The 23,999-nt window shown below is 52.0% G+C and overlaps 11 protein-coding genes across 11 annotated transcripts; 6 read left to right on the top strand and 5 right to left on the bottom strand.

Moving 5' to 3' along the window:
- Positions 1–507: 507 nt before the first annotated feature.
- M436DRAFT_37604 (uncharacterized protein) lies at positions 508–2,811 on the top strand (the record flags this gene model as incomplete). Its single annotated transcript, XM_013575211.1, has 2 exons — positions 508–1,418; positions 1,467–2,811. The coding sequence occupies 2 exons, from the start codon at positions 508–510 to the stop codon at positions 2,809–2,811; spliced, it is 2,256 nt and encodes a 751-aa protein (XP_013430665.1).
- An 894-nt stretch (positions 2,812–3,705) lies between these two features.
- On the top strand, positions 3,706–4,863 carry M436DRAFT_60546 (uncharacterized protein; the record flags this gene model as incomplete). The annotated part of the gene is made up of 1 exon (XM_013575573.1): positions 3,706–4,863. The coding sequence occupies one exon, from the start codon at positions 3,706–3,708 to the stop codon at positions 4,861–4,863; it is 1,158 nt and encodes a 385-aa protein (XP_013431027.1).
- A 274-nt stretch (positions 4,864–5,137) lies between these two features.
- M436DRAFT_69681 (uncharacterized protein) lies at positions 5,138–5,755 on the bottom strand (the record flags this gene model as incomplete). The annotated part of the gene is made up of 1 exon (XM_013575729.1): positions 5,138–5,755. The coding sequence occupies one exon, from the start codon at positions 5,753–5,755 to the stop codon at positions 5,138–5,140; it is 618 nt and encodes a 205-aa protein (XP_013431183.1).
- A 619-nt stretch (positions 5,756–6,374) lies between these two features.
- On the bottom strand, positions 6,375–7,842 carry M436DRAFT_37792 (uncharacterized protein; the record flags this gene model as incomplete). Its single annotated transcript, XM_013575246.1, has 2 exons — positions 6,375–6,426; positions 6,479–7,842. 2 exons carry the CDS (start codon positions 7,840–7,842, stop codon positions 6,375–6,377), a joined length of 1,416 nt encoding a protein of 471 aa, XP_013430700.1.
- An 872-nt stretch (positions 7,843–8,714) lies between these two features.
- M436DRAFT_38904 (HAD-like protein) lies at positions 8,715–9,335 on the bottom strand (the record flags this gene model as incomplete). Its single annotated transcript, XM_013575445.1, has 1 exon — positions 8,715–9,335. A coding segment is annotated over one exon (621 nt), but the record flags the coding sequence as incomplete, so codon positions are not given.
- Positions 9,336–10,400: 1,065 nt separating this feature from the next.
- Positions 10,401–10,844, top strand: M436DRAFT_78475 (uncharacterized protein; the record flags this gene model as incomplete). The annotated part of the gene is made up of 2 exons (XM_013575897.1): positions 10,401–10,430; positions 10,482–10,844. The coding sequence occupies 2 exons, from the start codon at positions 10,401–10,403 to the stop codon at positions 10,842–10,844; spliced, it is 393 nt and encodes a 130-aa protein (XP_013431351.1).
- A 96-nt stretch (positions 10,845–10,940) lies between these two features.
- Positions 10,941–11,825, bottom strand: M436DRAFT_38615 (YebC-like protein; the record flags this gene model as incomplete). The annotated part of the gene is made up of 1 exon (XM_013575393.1): positions 10,941–11,825. The coding sequence occupies one exon, from the start codon at positions 11,823–11,825 to the stop codon at positions 10,941–10,943; it is 885 nt and encodes a 294-aa protein (XP_013430847.1).
- A 240-nt stretch (positions 11,826–12,065) lies between these two features.
- On the top strand, positions 12,066–18,240 carry M436DRAFT_38905 (ARM repeat-containing protein; the record flags this gene model as incomplete). The annotated part of the gene is made up of 3 exons (XM_013575446.1): positions 12,066–14,483; positions 14,531–14,896; positions 14,947–18,240. The coding sequence occupies 3 exons, from the start codon at positions 12,066–12,068 to the stop codon at positions 18,238–18,240; spliced, it is 6,078 nt and encodes a 2,025-aa protein (XP_013430900.1).
- Positions 18,241–18,673: 433 nt separating this feature from the next.
- Positions 18,674–20,350, bottom strand: M436DRAFT_38294 (uncharacterized protein; the record flags this gene model as incomplete). The annotated part of the gene is made up of 2 exons (XM_013575334.1): positions 18,674–18,791; positions 18,849–20,350. The coding sequence occupies 2 exons, from the start codon at positions 20,348–20,350 to the stop codon at positions 18,674–18,676; spliced, it is 1,620 nt and encodes a 539-aa protein (XP_013430788.1).
- A 223-nt stretch (positions 20,351–20,573) lies between these two features.
- Positions 20,574–22,532, top strand: M436DRAFT_78471 (SAE2-domain-containing protein; the record flags this gene model as incomplete). Its single annotated transcript, XM_013575896.1, has 1 exon — positions 20,574–22,532. The coding sequence occupies one exon, from the start codon at positions 20,574–20,576 to the stop codon at positions 22,530–22,532; it is 1,959 nt and encodes a 652-aa protein (XP_013431350.1).
- Positions 22,533–22,938: 406 nt separating this feature from the next.
- On the top strand, positions 22,939–23,838 carry M436DRAFT_38013 (Aldo/keto reductase; the record flags this gene model as incomplete). Its single annotated transcript, XM_013575284.1, has 1 exon — positions 22,939–23,838. The coding sequence occupies one exon, from the start codon at positions 22,939–22,941 to the stop codon at positions 23,836–23,838; it is 900 nt and encodes a 299-aa protein (XP_013430738.1).
- Positions 23,839–23,999: the final 161 nt, after the last annotated feature.

Here is a 23,999-nt window from a genome sequence, read left to right as displayed (position 1 = left end):
ACTCGCCGATGAAACGAGCAATGACTTTACTTTTGCTCTCCTCTAAATGCCTTGAGTTATCCTGATGCTGGTTTGTAAAGACTCCAGAATGTGACCAGAATGTCGGCTTCAATTTAGGCCGATGTTGAAGCCTCGGAGGTTGGTGTCAATGTGTTTTCGGACGGATTGAATTACGAGTGTTGGAAGTTCACCATCGATCTGCAGATGAGCGTCTTGGGAGTTCGTGGTTGATGTGGATCAGAGATGGAGGGACCCTCAAATGACGCAAGTCTGAGGAAGGAGCGGCGTGGAGGAGCGAGGTGGAGCTGGTGGGGTAGAGCGAAGAGCCTCTTGTCTCGAGATTACGGCGCAACGACGTCTTTATCAGACACACGCGACAACACAGCAACCATCAGGCGCATGCCATTGTCATCATCATCGCTCTCGCGTCTCGGACTCTCTGCATCCTCATCCGTCGTCTCGTCGTCCCGTCTCGGACCCAGCACTCGCCTCTCACCCATTCGAGCCATGAGCTCTGCTTCGTCCAAAGGCGGCTTCGTGTCGCTGACCAACCGCTGCAATGACAGCAAGTCGCCCTACGTCCGATCGCATGCCAACAACCCTACAGCATGGCAACTCTGGACCCCCGAGACCCTCGAGCTGTCCAAGCGCACCAACCGCCTACTCTTCGTTTCCATCGGCTACTCTGCCTGCCATTGGTGCCATGTCATGGCCCACGAGAGTTTCATGAACGATCGCATCGCCCAGCTGCTCAACGAACACTTCATTCCTGTCAAGATCGATCGTGAAGAACGCCCCGATGTCGACAAGGTCTACATGGACTTCTTGCAGGCTACCACCGGTGGCGGAGGCTGGCCTCTGAACGTCTTTGTCACTCCAGACCTGCAACCACTGTTTGGTGGAACCTACTGGCCAGGCCCAAAGAGCGAGCGCAACCGCCAGGGCGGTGGATTTGAAGCCATCCTGACAAAGGTCGCCAGCGCATGGAAAGAGCAGGAATCGAGATGCAGAGAAAGCGCCGCCAACATCACCGACCAGCTCAAGCAATTCGCTCAGGAAGGCACCCTCTCGGGCAGAAGGTCTGGCGAAGGTGCCGAGGCCAGCGATGATGCTCTCGAGCTAGAGCTGCTGGAGGAGGCTTATGACCATTACTACTCTAGATACGACGAACAACACGGTGGCTTCGGTGGTGCGCCAAAATTCCCTACACCCTCGCATCTGTCTTTCTTGCTAAGGCTGGGTGAGTGGGATGGCATCGTAAAAGATGTCATAGGCGACGATGCGGTGCAGAATGCTCAGAACATGGTTGCGAAGACGCTCGAACACATGGCACAAGGTGGTATCAAGGATCAAGTCGGCCACGGTTTCGCCAGATACTCTGTCACCAGAGATTGGAGCTTGCCACACTTTGAGAAGATGTACGTTTCTCACGATCCCTCTCATTACTTTTACTAACAAATATGCAGGCTTTATGACAATGCTCAACTGCTGCCTCTCTTCCTCGATGCATGGCTCATAACCAAAAACCCCCTATTCCTCGACATGACTCACGATATAGCTACCTATCTCACCTCGCCACCGATACATTCCCCTACAGGTGGTTTCCACGCTTCTGAAGACGCAGATAGTGCCCCAAGCGCCTCTGAAAAGGAACACAAAGAGGGCGCTTTCTATGTATGGTCTCACTCGGAGTTCTTCGAGGCAATCAACGATGATAAACTGGCAAAGATACTTGCCAAATACTGGAATGTGAAGCCCGACGGCAACGTCAGCTCGAAACACGACATCCAGGGTGAATTGCAAGGCCTGAACACGCTCTGTGTGACCTCTTCCCTCAAAGATCTTGCTCAGCAATTCGGTGAATCTGAACAAGAGGCAGCGAAGGCTGTCCAGACTGGCCGCCGGAGACTGTCAGACTGGCGTGACAAGCATCGTCCTCGTCCTCTCCTCGACGACAAGATAGTCGTTTCGTGGAACGGTCTGGCCATTGGCGGTCTCGCTCGTGCCAGTGCCGCGCTGAAGAAGTCTGACCCGGAAGCTTCAAAGAAGTACCTTGAGGCTGCCGTTTCAGCGTCTCAGTTCATCAAGAAGGAGCTTTACGACCCGAAAGCCAAGACTCTCCGACGAGTCTACCGTGAAGGCCCCGGTGCTACCGCAGGCTTCGCTGACGACTACGCATTCCTCATCAGTGGTCTGATCGAGCTCTACGAAGCGACGTTCGACGACTCTTACTTGCAATGGGCTGATGAGCTGCAACAATCGCAGATCAAGCATTTCGGCGACAACGAGAGCGAGACCAAGGGCGGCTTCTTCGGCACACCAGCCCATGCTCCCGATATCCTGATCCGCAGCAAGGATGCTATGGACAATGCAGAGCCTAGTGCTAACGGTGTGAGCGCAACAAACCTGTTCAAGCTCTCGGCATTGCTTGACGACTCAAAGTACTCTGAGCTTGCCACACGTACAGCGAAGGCGTTCGAAGTCGAGATGGTTCAGCATCCTGGCCTCTTCACCGGTCTCATGTCGACAGTAGTCAACTCGAATCTTGATATCAAGCCCATCGTGATCTCGGGAACCGAGTCGAGCTCAGAAGTGCAGACTGCTCTGGAGCAACTGCGCCAGATGGTCCGTCCTGGCTCAACGATAGTCAGACTTGGCGGCGACAGCAAGAGCGATTGGCTTCGGCAGAGGAACGGGCTTCTCAGCTCGATCGATCAAGACAAGGATATGGTTCAGGTCTGCGAAGGCACAAGCTGTAAATTGGTCAGCGCCGATGAGCTGTCAGAACTGCTCAAGGGTACTCATGTATAAAAGTTAGGTTTCATTGGGTAAAGGAATATTGGTTAATCTAGGTAGTGGACTTGTAAATGACGCGTTACGATACATACAATACCCACCACTTCACGTTGGGATGCATGTATACCTTGGATTGGGACGTGATCGACACCGCCAAGAAAATGTAGTTCTTTCTTCCCACCTCACCTTCAAGCTGTCCTATGTTTCGAGCTTCACCAGCAATCAAACACTCTTTTGTCCGAAAAATGCATTTGATACACACCCTCGACGACCGGTCGACATCTAGTCGGGTCTTCTAGGGGGCGAACAAGTGCAAAGGGGGTCCTATCGACGAACGTTTGACCTATTGCCGGAGATCTCACACCCTCCAACGGCCTCCACCTCACCCTCCATCACAATCTCCACATACCGTTCAATTTGCCTGTCAAACGGTCACGGCACATTCAATGAAGTGACGCGATGAATTGCTTATACAGGACAACGTGCTCGGGTCTTTGGTCTCACACAAAACGTCGTGAGCCGGCATTTGGACAGGCGATCTCGAAACGCTCTAGATGCTATCAGCTATTACTCTGATTCGGATCATTACTGGCGAGGGAAAAGAATATGCACGAAGAAAACACACCCATCTCGACCGCGTGGCGGCCCCTTGCAGGCTGCATTAGACGCCCTCGAGCCGTGTTTCAGATCTCTGAAGTCACTCAGTACCCCAAAGGGTATAATTCTCTGTCGAGAAGAGGGTCTGGTTTGTTAAAAGGTAGTGAAGATCCATAACGGTGATTGACGACTATTCATTCTTTACATGTCATACTTTTCACGTCGCTCACTCTAGACTCTGTCGGGTTGCAGAATATATACACTCGTTAGACATTCGCTTTGCATCAACCAACTTGACCCTCTTTCTCCATCATGTTGTTCAATATCCTGTCTTCTACTCTGCTGCTGGCAGCAACCACCTCTGCTCTTCCCGCTGAGATTGAGTCCCGCGCAACAAACACATACCTCACAAACTCGCATACAGCCATCACTGAGCTTCAGACCTTCTACAACTCGCCTCGTCCTGGATTCTGGAGCGCCGGCTGGTGGAACACCGCAAACTGTCTGACTTTGCTCGCCGACCTGCGCGCAAAGGACAGCTCCTCATTCCTGACAAGCATCACCGACGGTGCCAACGGCGTCTTCAAACACACCTTGAGCAGCCAAGGCAAAGACAGCACCGGTGCCCTCAACTGGGACGACTTTTTCGACGACCAGCTGTGGTGGGTGGTTGCTCTGATCAAGACCTACGATGTCACCAAGGACACCAGCTTCCTCACTACTGCAAACGTCACCTTTGCCTCTGTCAGCTTGAACAACAAGCCCTCGAACAACCCTTGCGGCGGTCTGGCAAACGCCTATCCTTCTGAGAAGTACCTGGTCAAGAGCAGCACCATCGCTACTGTGCTCTACGTGGAAGCCGCAGCTCTACTCGCCACCCGCTGCCCGGCCCAAAGCACCTACTTCATCAACCTTGCCAAGACGCAGTGGAGCTGGTTGACCAAGAACATCCTTATTGATGGTATAATGCAAGGAGATGCATTGACCGGTAGCCCTCCTTCCTGCGGCAACAACCACGCCTTCTTGACATACATTGAAGGTGTAGCTTTGCAAGCTCTTGTTGCCCTCTACCACGCCACAAACGACGCCTCATACCTCACCACCGCCGACACCTTGGCCACAAAGCTGCTGTCAGGCAAGTACGGCATGATGGACGCCAACAAGATTGCTCAAGAGTTCTGCGACGGTGATCTTTCCTGCAACCCTGATACCGCACAGTTCAAGGGTATCATGATGAGAGGACTACGCACTCTGCGCGATGCAAAGCCTTCTGCTGCTGGTGGTCAGATCAAGGCCTTTTTGACCAAGAATGCAGACTCCATCTGGGCCAACTCCAGACAGAGTGGAAGTAACTTGCTGGGAGAGAAGTGGGCTGGTCCCTTTGCTTTGGGCAACAGTCAGGCTTTGCAGTTGAGTAGTCACAGCTCGGCTACCATGGCTTTGGTGCAGGCTGCTTTGGCTAGTATGTAGATCGGTAGGAGGAAAACGGCGGGAGCAATTCGAGAATGGACAAGAACAGGGTGTCGCTGTCTTTGACTGCGCTTACGACTTGCATGTGGTCGGCTGGCTCGATTTGCAAAAGCGTACTGTGGTCATTGCTAAATATTCAGATAGACATGATTTCTTTTCATACCAATCGTTCAGTTGATCTGTCTCCTGTCTCCATGTGCTTCAGCCTGTTACTGTGTCCGAATCATAAACACGATCTATAAGGCATTCTGTGTTTACTTCGCCCTTGAGAAGTCTACAGGTAGCTCTTGCTCTTCGCCATATGCACACCATGAGCCCAATGGAAGAGCTTAGCGGAGACCATATACCCCTCCATATTGCTGTACTCGACCAACCTCTCATACAAGTCCTTGATCGGCACAACCACCCTTTCGATATGTTCACCCTCATCAAGGTGCTGCTCCGGCTCTTGATCCCCCTCGTTCAATTGCACCTCCATCATCGCCAACTGCATATTCGCACTCGTCATGCCCGGATCCGCCGCTACGATCGGCGACACGGAAACAACCTTGCCCTTGTAGCCAGTCTCCTCGTACAGCTCCCTCACAGCCGCATCCTCGACCTTCTCATCCGCATCCACCAACCCAGCCGGCCACTCGACCGAGATGGCATCGATAGGCGGTCTATACTGCAACACCAAAATCGTAGTTGGTTCCTTTGAAGGATGGAGTATGATGTTTCCCATGGCGACCGCATCGACACCGGCGCTGCCGCGTGTCTTGCGAGAAGCGACTTCCCAGGTGCGTGACCTGTTGCTTTGGTCCGTCCAGGAGATTTGGCGCAGAGCGACCCATTTCGTGTCGGCGGTGGAGACGTCGGTGATGCTGTTGATGGTGCCTTTTTGGGCTTTCATGGTGCTGGGTGTGGCGGTGAAGGTGCGGTGGAGAGAGTTGGTGCGAGGTCCCGGTGTGGTACGAAGGGGTGGGCTGAACAAGCGGAGAGAGCGGATTGCTGTTCGGTTCAACATTTGAGTCTCAAAGTGATTGGCGGATTGGTGGAGGAATGAGTACGTACGATTGTCTTTATCGCTGTGGTGTGGTGGGTGTTTATAGCAAAGGTAAAGTGATGATGTTTCTCTTGGTTTCTCACACGTCATCTATAGTACCTACGTGCTTCCCCGGACTCTGATGTTCGGCTCAGCACGTCCAATTCAACGTACAATTGCACTCTACAAGGACTTCTACTGTACTCCCTCCCATTGTGCTCAAGTTTGCAGCGCTTACAGCTGTAGAAATGCACGGTAACTCAGAGGACTAGGAGTGATCCACTGAGAGTCGTGAAATCAATGGCTCTCTGTGGAGTCCTCTACTTCACAGAGACTGTTGTGCATTTCTATAGTACTGTTCACGCTCTATACCTTGGTGGGAGAAGCTTGGGAGTCACCAAATTTGGCACATGAAGAGGTCGTGTGATATCAATACATCGACTGCTTCGATAGATTGCTTCCACGTAGAACACTTTGACTCTATCCATCACACCCCTGTATTCGTCCACCCATGCAGTAGTCGGAATGCTGCCATCCATCTGCAAGAAATTAGTATATCGACTCTGCCCTTGGAATATCACATGAACTTACTCGGGATTGTCTACAAGACACTGATTCCATGCATCGTCCGAGTCGTACAGCAGTCTTCGAGCCTCGTTCTGGAACATCTCGTCCGTAGGCGTGATCCCCAAGCTCAACTGCTGCCTTCCATATCGACCAAGATGGAATATAACCATCTCATTCAACGTCAGATTATTATTCTGCGTCGATGGAACTTCCAACTCAGGGGTAAGTGGCAGAGGTGACGTCGGCTCAGAAGGCTCAGAAGGCATCGCCGTTAGTCGCGAAGAGATTTGCGCAACATGATCTCTCGCCACATGACTGGTGGAAGAGAACGGCACGAGTGTTTCCGTCTCGTCGCCGATTAGATAGGGTGGAATTGCGTTTGTGACTCTGGACGCGATCTCGGGCTCGAATTCGTGGTCGCCTCGCCAGTCTTTCATGGTGCGTCCGGCGCGGAAGTGACCTGATAGATGCTCGATTCTTTCATCCCAGTTTGTCATTCGCCGATCACAAAATCCACATCGAGAAGTGATGTTTGGGCCTTGAGTCTTCCAGTCGTCGATCAGGGGCATAGTTTGTAGCCGATGGAAGAGTCGCAGGTGTTGGACTAGATGATCTTTGCGGTTGAACTGTCGACGTGAACTCCTCACACAGTTGCTGTGGTCGTGGCTGTCAAGATGTTCTAACGTAGGATCCAAAACTTGACAATAAGCACAGTGGTTCCTGCCGGTGGCCTCTGAGAACACCGAGCCTCCTTGCGGACAACATAGCCAAACCTCTAGGTTCAGATGTAATGACCGTTCATGCCTCGACCAGTCATACCTTTTGTAGAAGGTGTCACAACAGAAAGTGCACTTAAAGATATGCGCTTTGTCTGATTGTGTCTTGGGCTTGCGAGTCCTTTGCGGTCGCCTGCGTGCTGACCGTGATCTGGCAGAAATACTGGAAGCTGCTGAATTCGAAGATCGGACCGAAGGAGATCCACTTGCTGCGCTCTCTACACTAGCGATAGATCCGGGTCGACTTCGACGTCCTCTACCAGGATAGTATGCTTCCGCGGGCTGACTGACATGATTTGGGTCTACCTCCTGGAACTCACTGCTTTGCAGCGCTTGCTGTACGGCCGCCATGGAGACGTAGTCATCCTCGGGTGGAGAATTTTGGTATCTCTGCAGAGGATCATAGCACTCGGCGGAGGAGGACTCTGGTATAGGTATGCTTGCGGACGTGCTACTGCTGTCCATGCGGCTCAAACGATAACGACTTCGACGACGTGGCAGACCACTGTGTTGTTGTTTTCGTCCGTCCGCAAGGATCTGACTCCAAGATTTGCCAGATCTTTGAATCTCTCTGCTGGCTAAAGACGAGGCCAGCGGCGCGAGATCCGCCATGTACTCGTTACTCCAGCCATGAGGTATTTCCAGACCCTTGCCCTCGGCAGTACCAAGTAGATTGTATGAAGGCTCAAATGTGGCAGAGTTATCCATGGGAGGCATCGGTGATACAAAGTTCGTTGGAATGTCAGAGCTCGGGATATACAGATTGCTCAGACTAGAGTAGTCAAAGGGAGCGTTAGAGAAATCGTCCAGGGTCAGGTCTTGATCAAGCATGCCCTGGGTTGAAGCCATATCTCCGAGCATCGGGTGTAAAGGTTGGTGTTGGCCATCGTGGCTTGCTGGTATGTCGTGATTCTCATTTCGAGCCAGGCCTCTGCCTGCTTGATTTGCTTGCGAATCATCCATGTTGATTATGAAACGGCTGATGTGCTCCGACTTCGCTGAGTCGGTCGGTATACAATAAGAAATCTTGCATCATTTTGAAATGCTTGCAGCTGTGATGGTCGATTTGACACAAGGCGCGCTGTGGGGTAAGAAGTCTGGGGCACAGGGAGTAGCAATAGCGTGGTTTGGCGGTTTGCGGCCCAGATGTCGATGGGGTGACCCTACCATCTCATCGACATTGATGCGCCGCCATCAACCATACATGTCCACTATCATCTCGCTTGTCACGTCGCTCATAACGATGGTATGCTCGATTTCCATAGGATTAAGGACTGCCAACAATACAGTTTGAGTAGAAGGGCTGGCTTACAGAAGTTCCGAAAAATCTGGACGCATCTATATACGTTGTACAGTGAAAGTCAGACTAAACTGTTGTGTTCGATTGATTTATTGATACATTGTGGTAGAGAGCAAGGTAGTATAAGGGTATCTTTGAAAGGTCATGTTCTCGTATAAAAGGTTGTGGAGATGGTATGCGGCGATCAGGCCTTCGGCGCAATAAAGGGAGCAGCACGCATCTCTGCACTGACATTTCCATACCAGCGGATGCGCTCCAGATATGCAATTACATGCAGCAGAGTCATGTTATCACTCTGCGCAGGGATGCCGGTATACTCGTCTACCTCGATCAGATTATGAGGCTCAGCGGCGGCCTTGTCGATCGAGTCATCAATCAACACTGTATCTCTCTGGCTCCAGCCTCCAAGCGGCGCATTCAGCTGCAAAGTCGGGTCTTCCCAGATCCAGCTCAGTTGCTTGTAGACCTGGACTTTCTCAGCAAAAAGATGGGCTGGTAAGCGAAGCTTGTCGCGCGACCAAATGGCAACGAGTTGTTGTTGCCTTTCTTCAGACAACATACGGGCCATGATGCGTTCGACGTTCTCAGGCATACCGCTGGACCAGATCATGACATGGTGGTTGGCAAACAGGTAATCTAGAAAAGGAGCGAGCTGAGGCCTAGGGGTGTAACTCTTCGTCCTTTTCTTGCGAATGGCCAAAACGCCATTCAGATCCAAGACGACAAGAAGAGCCTTCGGATGGTCGAGTTTAGGGGCCGTAACGAGGGAGTTGACAAGGTAGGGAAGAGAGGGAGCAGGGCGGAGGAGTTTGCCAATTGCACGAGCGCGTTTGTCGGACGGTCTGGGAGTGCGTACTTCAGGATCTTGAACGTCCTGTGGTATCTTTCGGGAGTGATCGGGGTTTGGTGTTCTCTGCTGGGGATGTGACGGACGGGCAGCTCTACGGTCAGACGAATGTGGGACATTGTTTGACGGAACGGGCAATTCCGGCGGTATGAAGGGCTGGGTGAAGAAAGGAAGCGGCGGTGCGAAGAACTGTTGATCTTGAGGAGTCGTCGGAAAAGGAGGGGGCGGCGTAGGCGGAAGGTGATTCGCATAGGATGGTACAAAGAAGGACGAGGGATGGCGGTTTATAGGTGTCCAAGTGGGCTGTTGGAAAGATTGTGGAGCGGCCGGAGGAGGATAGTCTCGTTGAGTAGGATTGATGGAGCGGAAGCCTTGAGATCGGTAGGAAGAGTCCGGATAAGATTGACCGGAAGGCACATAGCGGACGGGGTTGGGCGATTGTTGTGGTTGCTGAGGTCGAGGCTGTTGATGGGAAAGAATGTCTAGAGGAGAGGGAAATGCGGCATGTTGGTCTTGTTGCAACGACTTGTTTGCGGCCTGCTCTCTTTTCCTGGCCTTGGACCAGCGAGTCTTGGGCTTCTTAGGCTGTTCTTGTACCGAGAGGTGGTCCAACTGGTTCGCGATCGTGTCGGACTGCATAGTCGCGGCATGGATGGATGGATAGTGGTAGGAATTGTGGTTCGAGGAAGATAGCGACAAGGACGACGACACCGGCTGTCGGAACACGCTCACATAGAGACCTGACGGCCGCAGGAATAGAGCCACTGCGTGTGTTGGCCAAGCGGATTGGAATACCGAGAGACTGGCGAAACTAGGAATCGTCTCGGGGGTGCCGCATCAAGGCCGCACTTTTTGGCATGGATTTTGCATGTGACAAACTCTGGAGCGACGATTGAATCATTCATTCGGCGGATCGGCGTCTGCTGCCCACTCGTGCCTTCCGTCTTGTCCATCTTGACCAAGAGTCGAATCAATCTTTCCTCTTGTGACCACAGACAACCACCCACACACAATACCGCAATCATGGGAGGGCCTAATCTCGAAGTCTTCAAGGTGCCGTTCACCCCATCCATCCAACACTTGTTGCACTAACGCCCCTCCAAGTTTGGCATGTACATCATGTTTCCCATCGGCTGGATGTACTACTTTGGCGCAAACCTCGAAGAGCGCTTCTCCGTCCCCGATTTCTGGCCCAAGGAGAATGAGACCCACACCATCCCCTTTGAGAAGGACGAGATCCAGTCCGAACTTGCTAGACTGCGCGCCCGTCGTCTTGCCGCCCGCCAGAGGAGATTTGAGCTCGAGGGCAACAACGAGCCTGTCGAGCACCACATCGAGCCCACTCCTAGCCCGATCCTCGAGTCGCTGAGGAATACCGACCAATCGTCATCTCTCCAACAACCACCCCACCCCGAACAATCCACCAATACCACACAATCCCAGGGCTGGTTCTCATGGCTCAAGTAACCACTGAGCCTCACCGTCAAAGCACTACACTGTATATTATGGGAAACGCATGCTGGAGTTAGGCGTAAGAGGGGGGAAATATTATGTACATTACAATCAAGTGATTCTGCTCTGCAGTTCGGCCCACGCTCCCTCGTCCACCGTACCTTGGATTACGTTCATGTAGATACCCTGCACTCCATTCTCTTTGTCCTGGATAGCATCGGCAAACTTGGCCAGCTCCTGCGTTGCTTCAGCACTGCTCAGCGCCACCTTGGTATCCTCGTTGGCGTCTGATATGATCTCGGAGCTGGCAATGTCCAGACCTAATGCTGTCGACAAAGCCTCTCCAGTCGATTTTGTTTCAGTGGGCTCGGTGTAGACAAGCACTCGACCCTCGCCGTCTTCATCCACGTCCAGGGCGCCTGCTTCCAGAGCAGGCTCAAAGACATCATCAACGCCGACGCCATCCTTGTTCGCAAATATTATCCTGCCCTTCTTGGTAAAGAGATAGCCTGTCGGCGTGGCGTTTCCTCCATGTTGCTTGATTATAACTCGGAGGTCGGCCAGCGTTCGTAGTCGGCTATCCGTCTCGCAATCGATGACTACACCGACATTGTTGGGCATCATGGCCTCGAGGGTGACGGTTTCCAGGGCAGCACCATTGACGGATTTTCCTTGACCACGGGCTACGGCAGCCTCAATCGAGGCTTTGGCAAAGCCGGCCCTGTTGGCCTTGACGATCAAATCGGCAAGTCGAGGGTTGAAATTTGGGTCGCCGCCAAAAAGTTTCGAGGCTGTGGCGATTTCTTGGGCAAAGATACTGCGGGCCTTGTTCTTGGAGCTGTCGACCTTGGCCTTGTCGTGCTTGATCTTTGACCATCTACTGTGTCCGGACTGGCATGCGGTTGCTTTATGAAAGCTCCGGAAGGTGGTGGCGCGACGGCTGAGGCATCGGTAGGTGTGGCGACAAGGATGAGCGAAGGACTGGTAGGACTGCATCACAAGAAACAAAACGGAAGACCAATGCGACAAACGGAAAACTAAGGAAATGGAATGCGACAAGGAAGGTGCCCGGTTTCACGCACTTGCCTCGAACATTTGAGCCGCCAAGGCGTGGAGATGCGGGCACAATCATCGGGGGCAGTTGCGGGTTGCAGGCATGCTCTCCTGAAACCATTCAAATACTTCACAACAAAAACACGCCTGTTCCTCATGGATTCCTCCTAATCGTAATCGCAAATGGCGACAAATCAAGATGCCCCGCCTCCGGTGGCCGACTCGACCCTGCAACTCGATATAGCCAAGCTTCATGGTCTCCCGTCCGAGCAACAGGACCTATACCTCTTGACCTTCACCTCGGACCTCTCTCGTTACGCAACCTCTCTGGATGAAGATGGAGCTTCAGCTCACCAGGTCTGGATCAAGAAGGAACTTCTACAGGTTGTCGACCTCTCATCACCCGCTCCAACACGTGTCATCCGTAACAATCTCGCTTCCACCTTCGCATCTCTCTTCACCAAAGGCAATCGCAAGTTGCTATACGAGTCCATAAACGACCTGGTCGCAATCTTGAATGCTGGGAAAGATAAGCCTCTCAAGGCCAAACATGCTGCTGTACACTGTCTGGGTGCCGTCTTCGAGGCTGCTGGTGACAGCGCTATCAGTCTGTCTGCCTTGACTTGTACTTCGCTGCTGCGAACTCTCAAACTAGCCTGGTCCCATGCGGGCTTGCGGAGTGCTGTGTACAAGGCCCTGGGAAGAGTCGCCAGAGGCATTGGAAACTCGATTGACGAGTCTGTCGCAAAGGAGACCTGGAAATCGGCGCGTACTGCTGCTTCGAGCGACAAGGCTCTGCTGGTTCAGATTAATGCTTGTTGGTGCCTCGAGCAGCTGGCTACTTGCACATCCTATTATGACAACTCCAACGATTTCGAGAAGCTGCAGACCGCCTTGTGGAAAGCCATAGACAGCCCTTCCGTTCCAGTGCGTCACGCTGCCTCTACCTGCATGGCCGCTGTTCTTGTCAAGAGCTTCTCTGAAAAACCTGTTCGAGACGTTCTACCTCCCAAAAAGTCGAAAAAGTCAAAGAAACAAGGAGCCGCTGATGAAGGCGAGGAGGACATAGAGCGTTCTACTACACCCGTGTCCTCCAAGCCAATCACATCAATAGCCTTCAGCTTGTTGGATATCATGCGTCAACTTTCTACTCAGTACTGCAAACCGGCGGCTTCCAACAGGACCCGCGCTGCTATTGCCATATGTTACAAGCAAATATTCACTGCGCTTGGTGAGAGCGTTGTCGAGAGGCAATATGGTGTTATTGCCAAACATCTGTTTACAGATTTGCTAAGCCACCAGAGTCTGATATACCACCGCTATCGTACACTCATGACTAGAAAATTCGTCCGCATTATTTTACAACATGTGGTGGGTGGCATGCTTGGAGAGACATCGCAACTAAACGCTGCCCGATTCCTCATGAACGACATCATCAAAGACTACCCACAGGTCATCAAAGAGCGTCCGGAGCCCGGAAAACAAATACTTACCGCCGCCTTGAGTGCTCTGGCATCATTGATAGACAAATTGGACGCTGCTGTGAGCATCATCTCCGAAAGCTGTCGCGAGTCACTATTGCAGGTTCTGCAACATCCAAGTTACACTGTTCAAGTCCACGCTTCGAGGTGTATGAGATCCTTTGTGTTCGCTTGTCCGCAGCAGCTTCTCCCGACTGTAACAATTTGCATGAACAGTGTTAATAGAGAGATTGGTCTCCTTACTGGTCCTCGACAAAGTCCAAGGAGATGTGCCGGATATGCAAACGGCCTTGCTGCGGTCTTGAGCGCCTCGAACAAACATCCTCTTTACGGCTCCGTCGATGTCTACGCCCGTGTACTCACACAAGCTACTGCTCTGCTCAAGTCCAGCAGTAACTCTGACCTACGTGCCTCCAGCACCCAAGTGCAGGTCGCTTGGATCATGATAGGTGGCCTCATGTCGCTGGGACCTAACTTTGTTAAGATCCATCTTTCACAATTGTTGCTCATGTGGAAAAATGCTCTTGCGCATCCAAACAAAGATAACATGGCGCGTCAAAGTCAGCTGGAGCTAAGCTTCCTTGCTCATGTTCGTGAGTGCGCATTGGGATCTGTCAAGGCATTCTTACATTACAACATCAAGCTCTTGACCTCGGATGTGTCGAGGCGTCTCGCGAGCATGTTGCAAAACACTGGTACATTCCTCTCCATCTTACCTGACAAGAAGACGTCTGAAGACATGTCGCAACGGTTGTCTCCTGCTCTTCAGCTGGTCGATTTCGATCTTATGGTCAGGCGTAGGGTCTTCCAGTGTTACACCGCTCTTGTGACTGCAAGCCCAGCCGCAGCTTCAGAGATTGCAACACAGTCGAACGTTCTGCCGCTAGCTATTTCTTCGTTTGCTGACCCAGATCGCCTGGGTCCTTCATCGCTGAGTGTATCAATTGCTAGTTCTGCTGGCACACTCGATAGTATCTGGGGCGTTGGCGACAATAGTGGCTTCGGTGTCAACGGCCTGATCAATGGCTTGGACTACTCTCCTCTACCATTTGAGAAACGTGCCAATTCTCAAGATCACTGGACGTCGAGGCACAGCTATGAAGCTATAGTAGATAGAACGGTAAAGCATACGTAACTTTTGTGATTAGCAGCGCTAACCCTTGACAGCTTCTCTCACCGATCGGTGGAGCATGGGAGCACGATTCCACGACTTCTTACGTTACGCCTGATGGACCTCAAATATACGATCAACCACAGCCACCTGCGACCGAGGTGGTGAACAGTGCAATCGGCATCTTTGCATTAGCACTTCCCTTACAGTCTCCCAGGATACAGGACAGTATACTCGAGCAAATAAACTCATTCTTGACATCGCCTTCTGTGCAGAAGAGTGTCGCACAAAAGACTGCACTAAGCGCAAACATTGCATTAGCTCTATTGGTAACCTCTAAGGTCTTGACGGGACATGTAAAGGGTCTGGAAGGTAAACTTCAAAGCGCAAACGCCGAGAAGAATATGCAGAACCTCCTTCACGTGAGTCTTCTCACGCTCCGGGCGTAGTTATGTGGCTGACAGGACTGTAGATTTTTGTTGCTGACCCCGACGAAAGCGTTCGTCATGTTGCTGCTCAAGCTTTAGGCCACCTTTGCGAAGTCGGCGGCAATGACTTGACTTCACGCGAGATCAACTATTTGATTGAAACCATTGTCTCTAATACCGAACCTCATGTCCGATCTGGCTGCGCCCTGGCCCTTGCTTGTATTCACAACTCGCTCGGGGGTATGGCAGCCAGTTTCCATCTCAAAACCATACTTGGTATCTTCATGTCTCTTTGCGCCGATCCTCATCCGTTGGTACACTTCTGGGCTCTGGAAAGTCTGAAACGGATCGTTGATTCCGCTGGCTTGACGTTCTCGGGGTACGTTTCGAGCACGATTGGTCTTCTTGGTCAATTGTATGTGCTGGACACACACAACGCCGAGACTGGACCTTTAGCATCTTCCAACCTAGAAGTTGAGCTGGAGACGACTGCTGCGAACGTGTGCTGTGTTGACGCCATTATCAACGTGATGGGACCAGACCTTTCTGAGATGGCCAAACCTCGTGGCATGGTATTGACTCTGATTCGACAGTTCCAGACAGAAAGTGACATTCTAGTACTAGTGGAGAGCACCAGGTGTTTGGGCAATCTCTCAATGTACGCACCTGGCCACATGGAATTTGAGGAGTATGTAAAGCGCTTGCAAGCAGATCTCGACTCTCCATCTCCTGAGATACGCAACATGGCCATCGGAGGATTGGCCAATCTCATGCGAAGAGACGCCGAGGACATTGTACGCGCCGCCAATCCTGGACTGGAAGATAAACTTTGGGACATTCTCGATCAGAACCCCGCCCAGGAGACCATCAAGGAGATTTTTGTCAACTGGTTGTCGCAAACTGGACTGACAGATACGGCGGGCTGGATTCAAAGATGCAACTCAGTTCTCACTAAGGCAAAGGCTCGCGTTGACAACGCTGCTCAAGACGAGAAAGCAGCCAGAAAAGCAGCTGCCACTGACCTTCAAGATGAAGAAGTTGCAGGTTTTGCTGCTGGGGCAGGCACAAAGGATGAAGACGCTTCCGCGCCCACGTCAAGTCAGGAGCTTATGAGATGGCAAGTGCGCCTCTTCGGCATGGAGCTTCTTAACAGTCTCTTGGACAGTGTTGTCAAGGAGTCGGCCGCTAACGAAGATATCCCTGCTTTGATCTCGCTCCAACAGAGGGTGGCAGATGTTGTACGAGTCGCTTTCTCCGCTTCTACCGCTAATGTCGTTGGTCTTCGCATCCTCGGTCTGCACATCATCGACCAAGTGCTCAGATTGTTTGGTGGTGTGCCCGATCCCGACTTCACCGAAGCCATGCTTCTCGAGCAATACCAAGCACAAATCAGCTCCGCATTGACTCCTGCGTTCGCCGTCGATTCTTCGCCTGAATTGGCTGCCGAGGCCATCAACGTTTGCGCCACTTTCGTGTCGACAGGTATCGTTACCGATGTCGATCGCATGGGCCGTATCTTGAAGATCCTGGTGGCCGCCCTTGAAACCTTCGCAGGATCTGCCGAAACATCTTCCATCGGAGAGCTCAAGGGTCTCAGCCCAAACGCTCAGGTCATGGTACGCATGTCAGTCTTTTCTGCTTGGGCCGGCTTGCAGATCGCCACTGCTGAGCAGAAGTACCTGGTCGATGTGGTCAAACCTCATGTTGCGAAATTGACTCCACTTTGGTTATCGTCCCTTCGAGAATACTCCCGCTTGCGGTTCGAACCGGATATTTCGAACAACACTAGTGCAACTCCACTATCAGATGACCTCGAGACAGTCTACGCAGCATTGAATCGCGAGACTTTGCTCAAGTTCTACCAGGACTCGTGGTTAAATCTCGTTGATGCTATTGCCAGTCTGATTGACGAGGACAGTGAATTTGTGTTTGATGCACTTGACGGCAAGACTCAAGCCGATGCTGACAACGGTAACACTGTATCTCGAGGAAGCGAAATCAATTATCGTGAAGAGCCTGTGGCATTCTTCTTCGTGTTGTTTGGTCTTGCGTTTGAAGCTCTCGCTAGTAAGCCTGGCGCAGACTCGGCAACTGCAAGAGCGCAAAAGCTCGAAATTCTGCAAGCACTCAAGAGAATCTTGCGACCATCAATCTCTGGTAATGCTATCTACCAAGAAGTCATCTTCAACGAGACAATGGATCTGCTCGATCGCATGGTCCTCACTGAGCCGTCAAACGTGCAGACTGTTATCGTCGAGATTGCAAGAAACCTCTGCGTTGGTCATCCTTCGTCGAGACAGGGCATGAGTGCAGACGATCACTTGTCTGATGACATTGATCAACTGTTCGAACTGACTCGCATCATTGTGCTTGTTCTGGCGAGCATCGTGCCTGGTCTGGCAGAGAGTCCTCGTCCCGTACGCGCTGAGATATCAGACGAAGCTGTCGCACTAGCACGCCTCTCCTTGGATGCACTGGTGGATGCTTCCGAGGTCTTCCCTTTTATTATCAGAGCCGATTTGCATGCATGTATCTTCCAGATATTTGTCACCATCATGGGTACTGCAGCCTGCCAAGCGACCTTGATACCACAAGCGTTGCCCATCTTCCGCCGCTTCATCAGCGGCGTAGGTGCCGACCCCAGCGAAGAGACCAAGAAGCAAATTCGCAGCACACTTTCTCGCTTCTTGATGGTTCTCAAGAACGCCCAGAAACGCGAGTTTGAAGCATCTCTGCCGTGCGAGAAGAACACGATACTAGCAGGAACCATGCTCATCACTTCTGCGAATGCAGCTTTCGACGCCAACGACCCTCTACTATTGCGCTTTGTCACTGAACTGACAGAATGTCTCGATAATCCAATGACGACCAAGATGGCGGCTGGTTGTGTACGCACATTGCTCGTTGTACCCATCCGCGGCGCTGCACACCCAGCAATCCTGTCACGCCTATTGCCACGTCTGGTCACTTTCCTCGCCACACCCTCTGATCTCGAAGGCATCGAACGGAGCCGCACCATCATTGCCCAATCTCTCACTACCAGCCTCTCATCCCTACACGCCACTAAAAAACTGGCAGGATTTGCCTTACTCATCCCTACATTGCTCGCACGAGCCGAAAAGGAGACCGGTGAAACCGTGCAGAAAGAGACAGCGGCCAGATTGTTGGAATTGGCTGGTAACGATGCTAGTGCGTTCAGAGGTGTTGTTGTGAGGTTGAGTGCCGAGCAGAAGACATTGATGGAGAGAATTATCAAGGGGTCTCAGGGGCCGAAACAAGAGGTTAGGGAGGAGGTTGAGGAGAAGGAGCCGACGATTGCTCTGAAGATGAATTTCTGAGACGAGAAGTTAAGGAGAGAGTCTAGAAGTCATGACGATACATAGATGAAATATACCACAAGACACCACATTCACATGATTTGAGGATAAGATATAGTCTCTCTCCCCATGTGCAAAAGGTTTTGTAACGCGTGTAACTGTAGAAATGCACAGTGACTTTCGACAAACAAATTAGTGTGCATTGAGACACGGTATATCATGAGGCTCTCTTTGGTCGCATCGCTTGGCTTAGAAACTACCGTACTGTGCATTTCTATAGTGAGGGTTGCACTCTATACCATGGTAGGGAGGGAGGAGAGTAGATACGAGTCACAAACTCCAACACACAGGGGAGGTCGTACTGTCAATATCAATCAGGTTCAAAAGGAGGCGAGAGAAAACAGAGAGTCGTTTCAGATTTCATAAAGATCGTTATGCAAGCACCCGCCTACATTCATGTAAAGTCGTAAACAACCAGAGCTTGGTTCCCACAATGCCGCTCCCTGAGCACGACGACCTTGTCATCGTCAAAGCCTACAAACCCCCTCGTCATGCTGGTTTCGTCTATGCCTCTGTTTTCAAGCGCCATACCCAACCCACGACCTATACCCGTTACCTTAGCAATCGACGTCGAGAGTTCTTCTTTCTCGACAGGTGACGAAGGCTTCTCAGGTCGCAATTGTACACTCAGTTCTCCAGCAGCCAACCTACGCCTCGCAGACGCAGAAGCAAAACCACCCTCGAGTTCCCAGACACGTAGTTCATCGCCGCGTGTGCTGACCGAGACTGCTTTACCTCGGCCTCCCACATGAGCTCCAGATACTGAGGATGTGTGGCCCCAGAGTCTGTTGCCTGGGCTGATTTTGAGGGCATCAGTGGTTGAGGACACGAGGTACAGTGTCAAGGTATTGTCTGGATGCGAGACCAGGAGGTAAGGGTGAGAGTAGGAGAGAGAGGTTGGTTTGGAGTGGATTTGGTTTGCTTCTGAGGTGTTGAAGTGGCCGAAAGGGGGGATTGTTTGAGGTGTTGGCGGTGAGTTGGAGGGGTTGAAGGTCAATGGACGGTAATTTTGGTCGATTGCTGAGGTGAGGCGGGATTCAAGGAGGGTGCCATCTGGGGTCAAACGCATTTCTTGGATTCCGACGGTCCAGCCGCTGAGGTATGTGGGTAGTGAGTAGGCGATTGATACGAGCACGGTGTCTGGCTGTGGTCGGATGGATAAAGTGAGCGGTGGCCAGATGGTGCGTGAGTGCAAGGACTGCAACAATCGCGGAGGGTTCATTGGTATATCTGTAGATGCTTTGTTGGTTGTTGGCATAAACTTGTAAAAGGACAAAAGTTGACTGGCGGTCATGGTGGCCAGATAAGGAAAGGACAAAGCGGCGGCCGAGATGAGACCATTGGAAGAGGGTTCGTGGGAATATCGAGAGACGAAGCGGCGCTGATGAGCATGAAGGTCGTAAATGGTGAAGGAGCCGTCTTGAAAGCCCACAGCAAGGGTGATGGTTGAAGAAGATGAAGGAACAGAATCGAGTGTCAGAGCCGAGGGAGGAGTGGTCTTGTCAGGAAACTTAGCCGTGGCCAACATGTCCTGGCCTGATTGAGATGACCATGCGCGCAGACCATGGACATGATCGGCCATAACGATAATGCCCTCGTGCATTTGCAGCAGTGTTGGCGGAACCGATGGCTCAGGCGAAACGGGGACTTCGTCTACACGACATGTGCCCTTGGTCCAGTTGTGACGTGTCTTGTACTGTCTCTTCCAGTGTGTCTGCCGTTCTCTTTTCAGCAGATTGTCCTCGTCCAGCCATTTGGAGAGCTTGCTCGAATACCACAAGCTCTCCGCAGGTACTCCCGACTCGTTGATTCCAGGTATGCGCGAAGCCCTCGGACGGACGAAGCGATTGTAGTACAGAGCCTTCCAAAGTTGGTCGTCGCCAGCGAGTCTGTGGAAATGTCGCGAAATACTTTGGCAGGTGATGAGATCGGGCACGGGCAGGAACGAAAGCACTCGGAGTGTCAATTCATGGCTGAGCCTCGACAGCCGATCCGCGATGTTTCGCTGATGTCGCTTTGTACTCCTCTCGTCGCCGTCTCCTAGGGCATCCGGCGCCCTGCGCTTGACCATCCTGCCAGTGTTCAGACTGAATTGAGAGTTCGTGATGGCGGCGGATTCGCCATCGAGGAAGGCGCTCTGAGGCTTATCTTATCTCCGCGATCTCCGCTGTGCTCGTGTCGATCTCCCGTAACGTGCTCCCAGACGCGTCTGCCTGCCTTGCTCGGTTGTTACCATATCTATATCGTCATGAGCTGTCTTGATCGTCCTTGACCCCAACACCAACTTGGTACCCATGGAAGCCGGCCAATCGAACAAAACACCTGATGGCTTTGTAACCCTAGCACAATACAATCAACTACTCGCCAAACATGAGGCTCTTCAGAAAACTTATTCCGAATACAGAAGGGACGCCGAAACGCGTGCCTTGAAGGCTGCGCAGAAAATACGCGAAGCAAAAGAAGCCGTCCGCAGATGGAAGGACTACATTGACAAGAAACTGGCCAAGCAGGCTCTGCTTCTTGCACAACAAGCGAATCGCGACCTTGAGAACCAGGACTTTGCCACTCCTCGTGCTGTTCAATCGAACTTGGAAAACATCCAAGATGCTCTGGCCCTACCCAATCCGGCCCTTAATCTTGTTAGAGACACATCTGCCGCGCCATCGCATTCTCCAGCTCACCCCAGGATAACCTCGAGCCAGACCACTGAAGGCGAAGCTCGCTCGAGCTCTCACGCACACTCTGATGATACGCCTGTCGTTGTGTCTGCGAAATCACTCAAAAGGAAGCACCAATCCCCAAAGAAAGACTCGCAGGGTCACAGAGTAAAAAATGAGCTTCTAAGCAGCAGCCCACACAACTCACGCACTCCGGTACCTACCCTTTTTCGCACAGAAACTTCGGATCTGGATGTCTATCGTGATCAGCCTCCCCTGCGACAACCGAATTTGCATTATGAGAGGCATCCCCTCAGTCGAGCTCCTCTGAGGCAGTCGGCAGACCCGTCTCCGGAAACCATGCGGCTTTCATTCGGTCATCTCGAGGCCCCAACAGGAAATCGTGTGTTAAGGTCCCGCTCACCCAATGATGACAATAATGTTACTACGGCTAGCGCTGGTACAGATGTTGATGCAGACGACGCTCGGCTTTCCGATAGTACCGTAAAGACGGTAAAGACTGAGCCTGGCAGTACCGTAAGAAGAGAAAACATGTTGGTCAGGACTATGAGCAAAAGTGCTGGACCTCCGGAGCCACGGCCACAACCTGGTCCTTTGCACGACTTGAGCCCCAACACTCCTACGCTACCCCGCACGAGTGCCGCTCCCCTAACTTCCGGCAAAAAGCTCGACCATAGTAGGGGAGCTGCTTCTGTGCATGTGCTTTCAGAAGACGGAGACAACGCCAGACGTGGGTTTAAAAAACCGCGCATCGATGATACCACCCCCAAGGCTGCAGGTACAGGAAGATTGAACGGATTACTGGAAGGAACTTCGCCTCAAGTTGATAGAACAATCTCGAGCCCACGTTCCGCGCCTGGTGCGGTCCGACGGCAGCGCGAGTGGTTAGACAACACTGTTTCAGAGCAACTGGAAAGATACGCCGTCGCCAGATCTGTGGAAAAGCCCGTCAGTCGTATCACCAGGACTGTGCGAGACAAGCCACTTGCTCGCGCTGCTATTGCGAGGTACAACGACAAAGATGACCCTGGAGACATTCTACCAGAGCATGAGCCTCTACGCGCCCGACCGCTTCATCGTCTGAACCTTGAGGACTTCAGAGTCAATCCCAAAGTGAGCGGAGAGTTAGGATATGCATACCGTGAAAGCATCCGAAAGCGCGAGGAGAAGAAATGCTTACCTGGTTGTACGAGAGAGGAGTGCTGTGGTGCGATTCGACGCTTCATTGCCGCAGGCGGCTTGCCACAAGACACCTCACTCACCGATGACGAGTTGACATTACAAGGATACCTGGGGTCAGCATATGCGTCTTTGATACACAGTGCTACAGGACAGGAGAGACAGAAAATGCTGTTGGAAGCGAGGGCCAAGGCATTTGCGGATACACATGGCAAGCACAGAGAAGTGTTTCAGAGGAACAGAACACCTCCTGGGTTCTGGCGTACTGAGATGCCTTCGACGCAAGAACTGGAACAGGACTGGGAGGAAGCGAGGAAGATGGATCGCCAGAAGGTGGAAGAGAGATGGCGAGAAGCCATGAGAGGTGGCCGCTACATCTTCAGGGATGAGACATGAGTCACTTGCTTGAGGGCTTCTATCGCTTTCGAACATGACTACGAAAGCATTGTACAACCATGATTGGTAGCTGGTTTCAGAGATATGCCGTTCATGTTCACTTCTTGCTCCAATCGTCGTTACTCTCTGAAGCGTATCAGTAGGACTATTTTCAATATCGGGCGAGAGTGGGGGTATATCTAGCGGCAACTCGGCAAGGACCCCACATGCGTCATGGTGCCCCGCTATAGCTACCTATCACGAATGAGCACAACAGCTTCCCTGATTGCATCAGCACATCTTTGAGCCACGTAACTCCATGAGAACTGTGCTTCACAAAAGACTCTATCAGCTTCCTCTCAAGACCTACACCCTTCGCCCACTCTCATCAACACACCCAATTCCGCCCGTAAGAACAGCAGCAACCATGGCCAACATCCACACCCCGATCCCCAACCTCAAGCTCAACGATGGCAACTCGATCCCTATGCTAGGCTACGGCACGGGCACCGCCTGGTACAAGACGGGCGACGAAAGCACACTCGACCAAGCCTGCGTCGACGCAACAAAGACGGCAATCAAACTCGGCTACTACCACCTCGACGGCGCCGAAGTCTACAAGACCGAACCCGAACTCGGCAAAGCCATTGCCGAGAGTGGTGTTGAACGCTCGAAGCTGTTCGTCACCACAAAAGTCCTGCCAAACATTGCAGATGTACCTGCTGCACTGAACACGAGTTTGAAGAAGCTGCAGTTGGAGTATGTGGATTTGTATTTGATTCATGCGCCTTTCTTCGGCAGTCCGGAAGAGTCGCCTGAGGCGCTGCAGAAGGCATGGAAGGCTATGGAGGAGGTCAAAGAGGCTGGCTTGACAAAGAGCATCGGTGTCTCCAACTTTTTGCCTCAGCATCTGGATGCTATTCTGCAGACTGCGAGGATCCCGCCTGCTATCAACCAGATCGAGTTCAACGCTTACTTGCAGCATCCCGAGTTGCTCAAGTACCACAAGGAAAAGGGTATCGCGACTGAAGCTTATGGTCCCCTGACTCCGGCTACAAAGGCTGCTCCTGGTCCTCTGGACAATGTGCTTGCTGGGCTGAGCAAAAAGTACGCTGTTAGCCCTGGAGAGATTTGCTTGAGATACTGCATTGATCAGGATATTGTGCCCATCACGACCAGCAGCAAGGAACAGAGGTTGAGCGATTACTTGAGAGCAATGACGTTCAAGCTTACGCCCAGAGAGGTCAACGATCTCAACGAGGCTGGCTCGCAAAAGCACTTTAGAGGCTTTTGGAACCACAAGTTTGCCGCCGATGACAGAAGGTAGAGAGTTAATTGTTGAGAAAAGAAGCGACAGAGATAGTGTTACAGACTCGAGGATTGGCTTGATGTCAACCTAGATCAAGCGCAATTTATCTTTCATATTCGTACATATAATGGTGGCCCGATACTATGTATAATGTGTGTTCACTTTACATGTCACGATCG

This window comes from Aureobasidium namibiae, assembly GCF_000721765.1.
Source record: "Aureobasidium namibiae CBS 147.97 unplaced genomic scaffold scaffold_2, whole genome shotgun sequence".
In the NCBI taxonomy this organism is placed as follows: Eukaryota; Fungi; Ascomycota; class Dothideomycetes; order Dothideales; family Saccotheciaceae; genus Aureobasidium; species Aureobasidium namibiae.
This window is presented reverse-complemented; position numbering and strand designations above follow the sequence as displayed.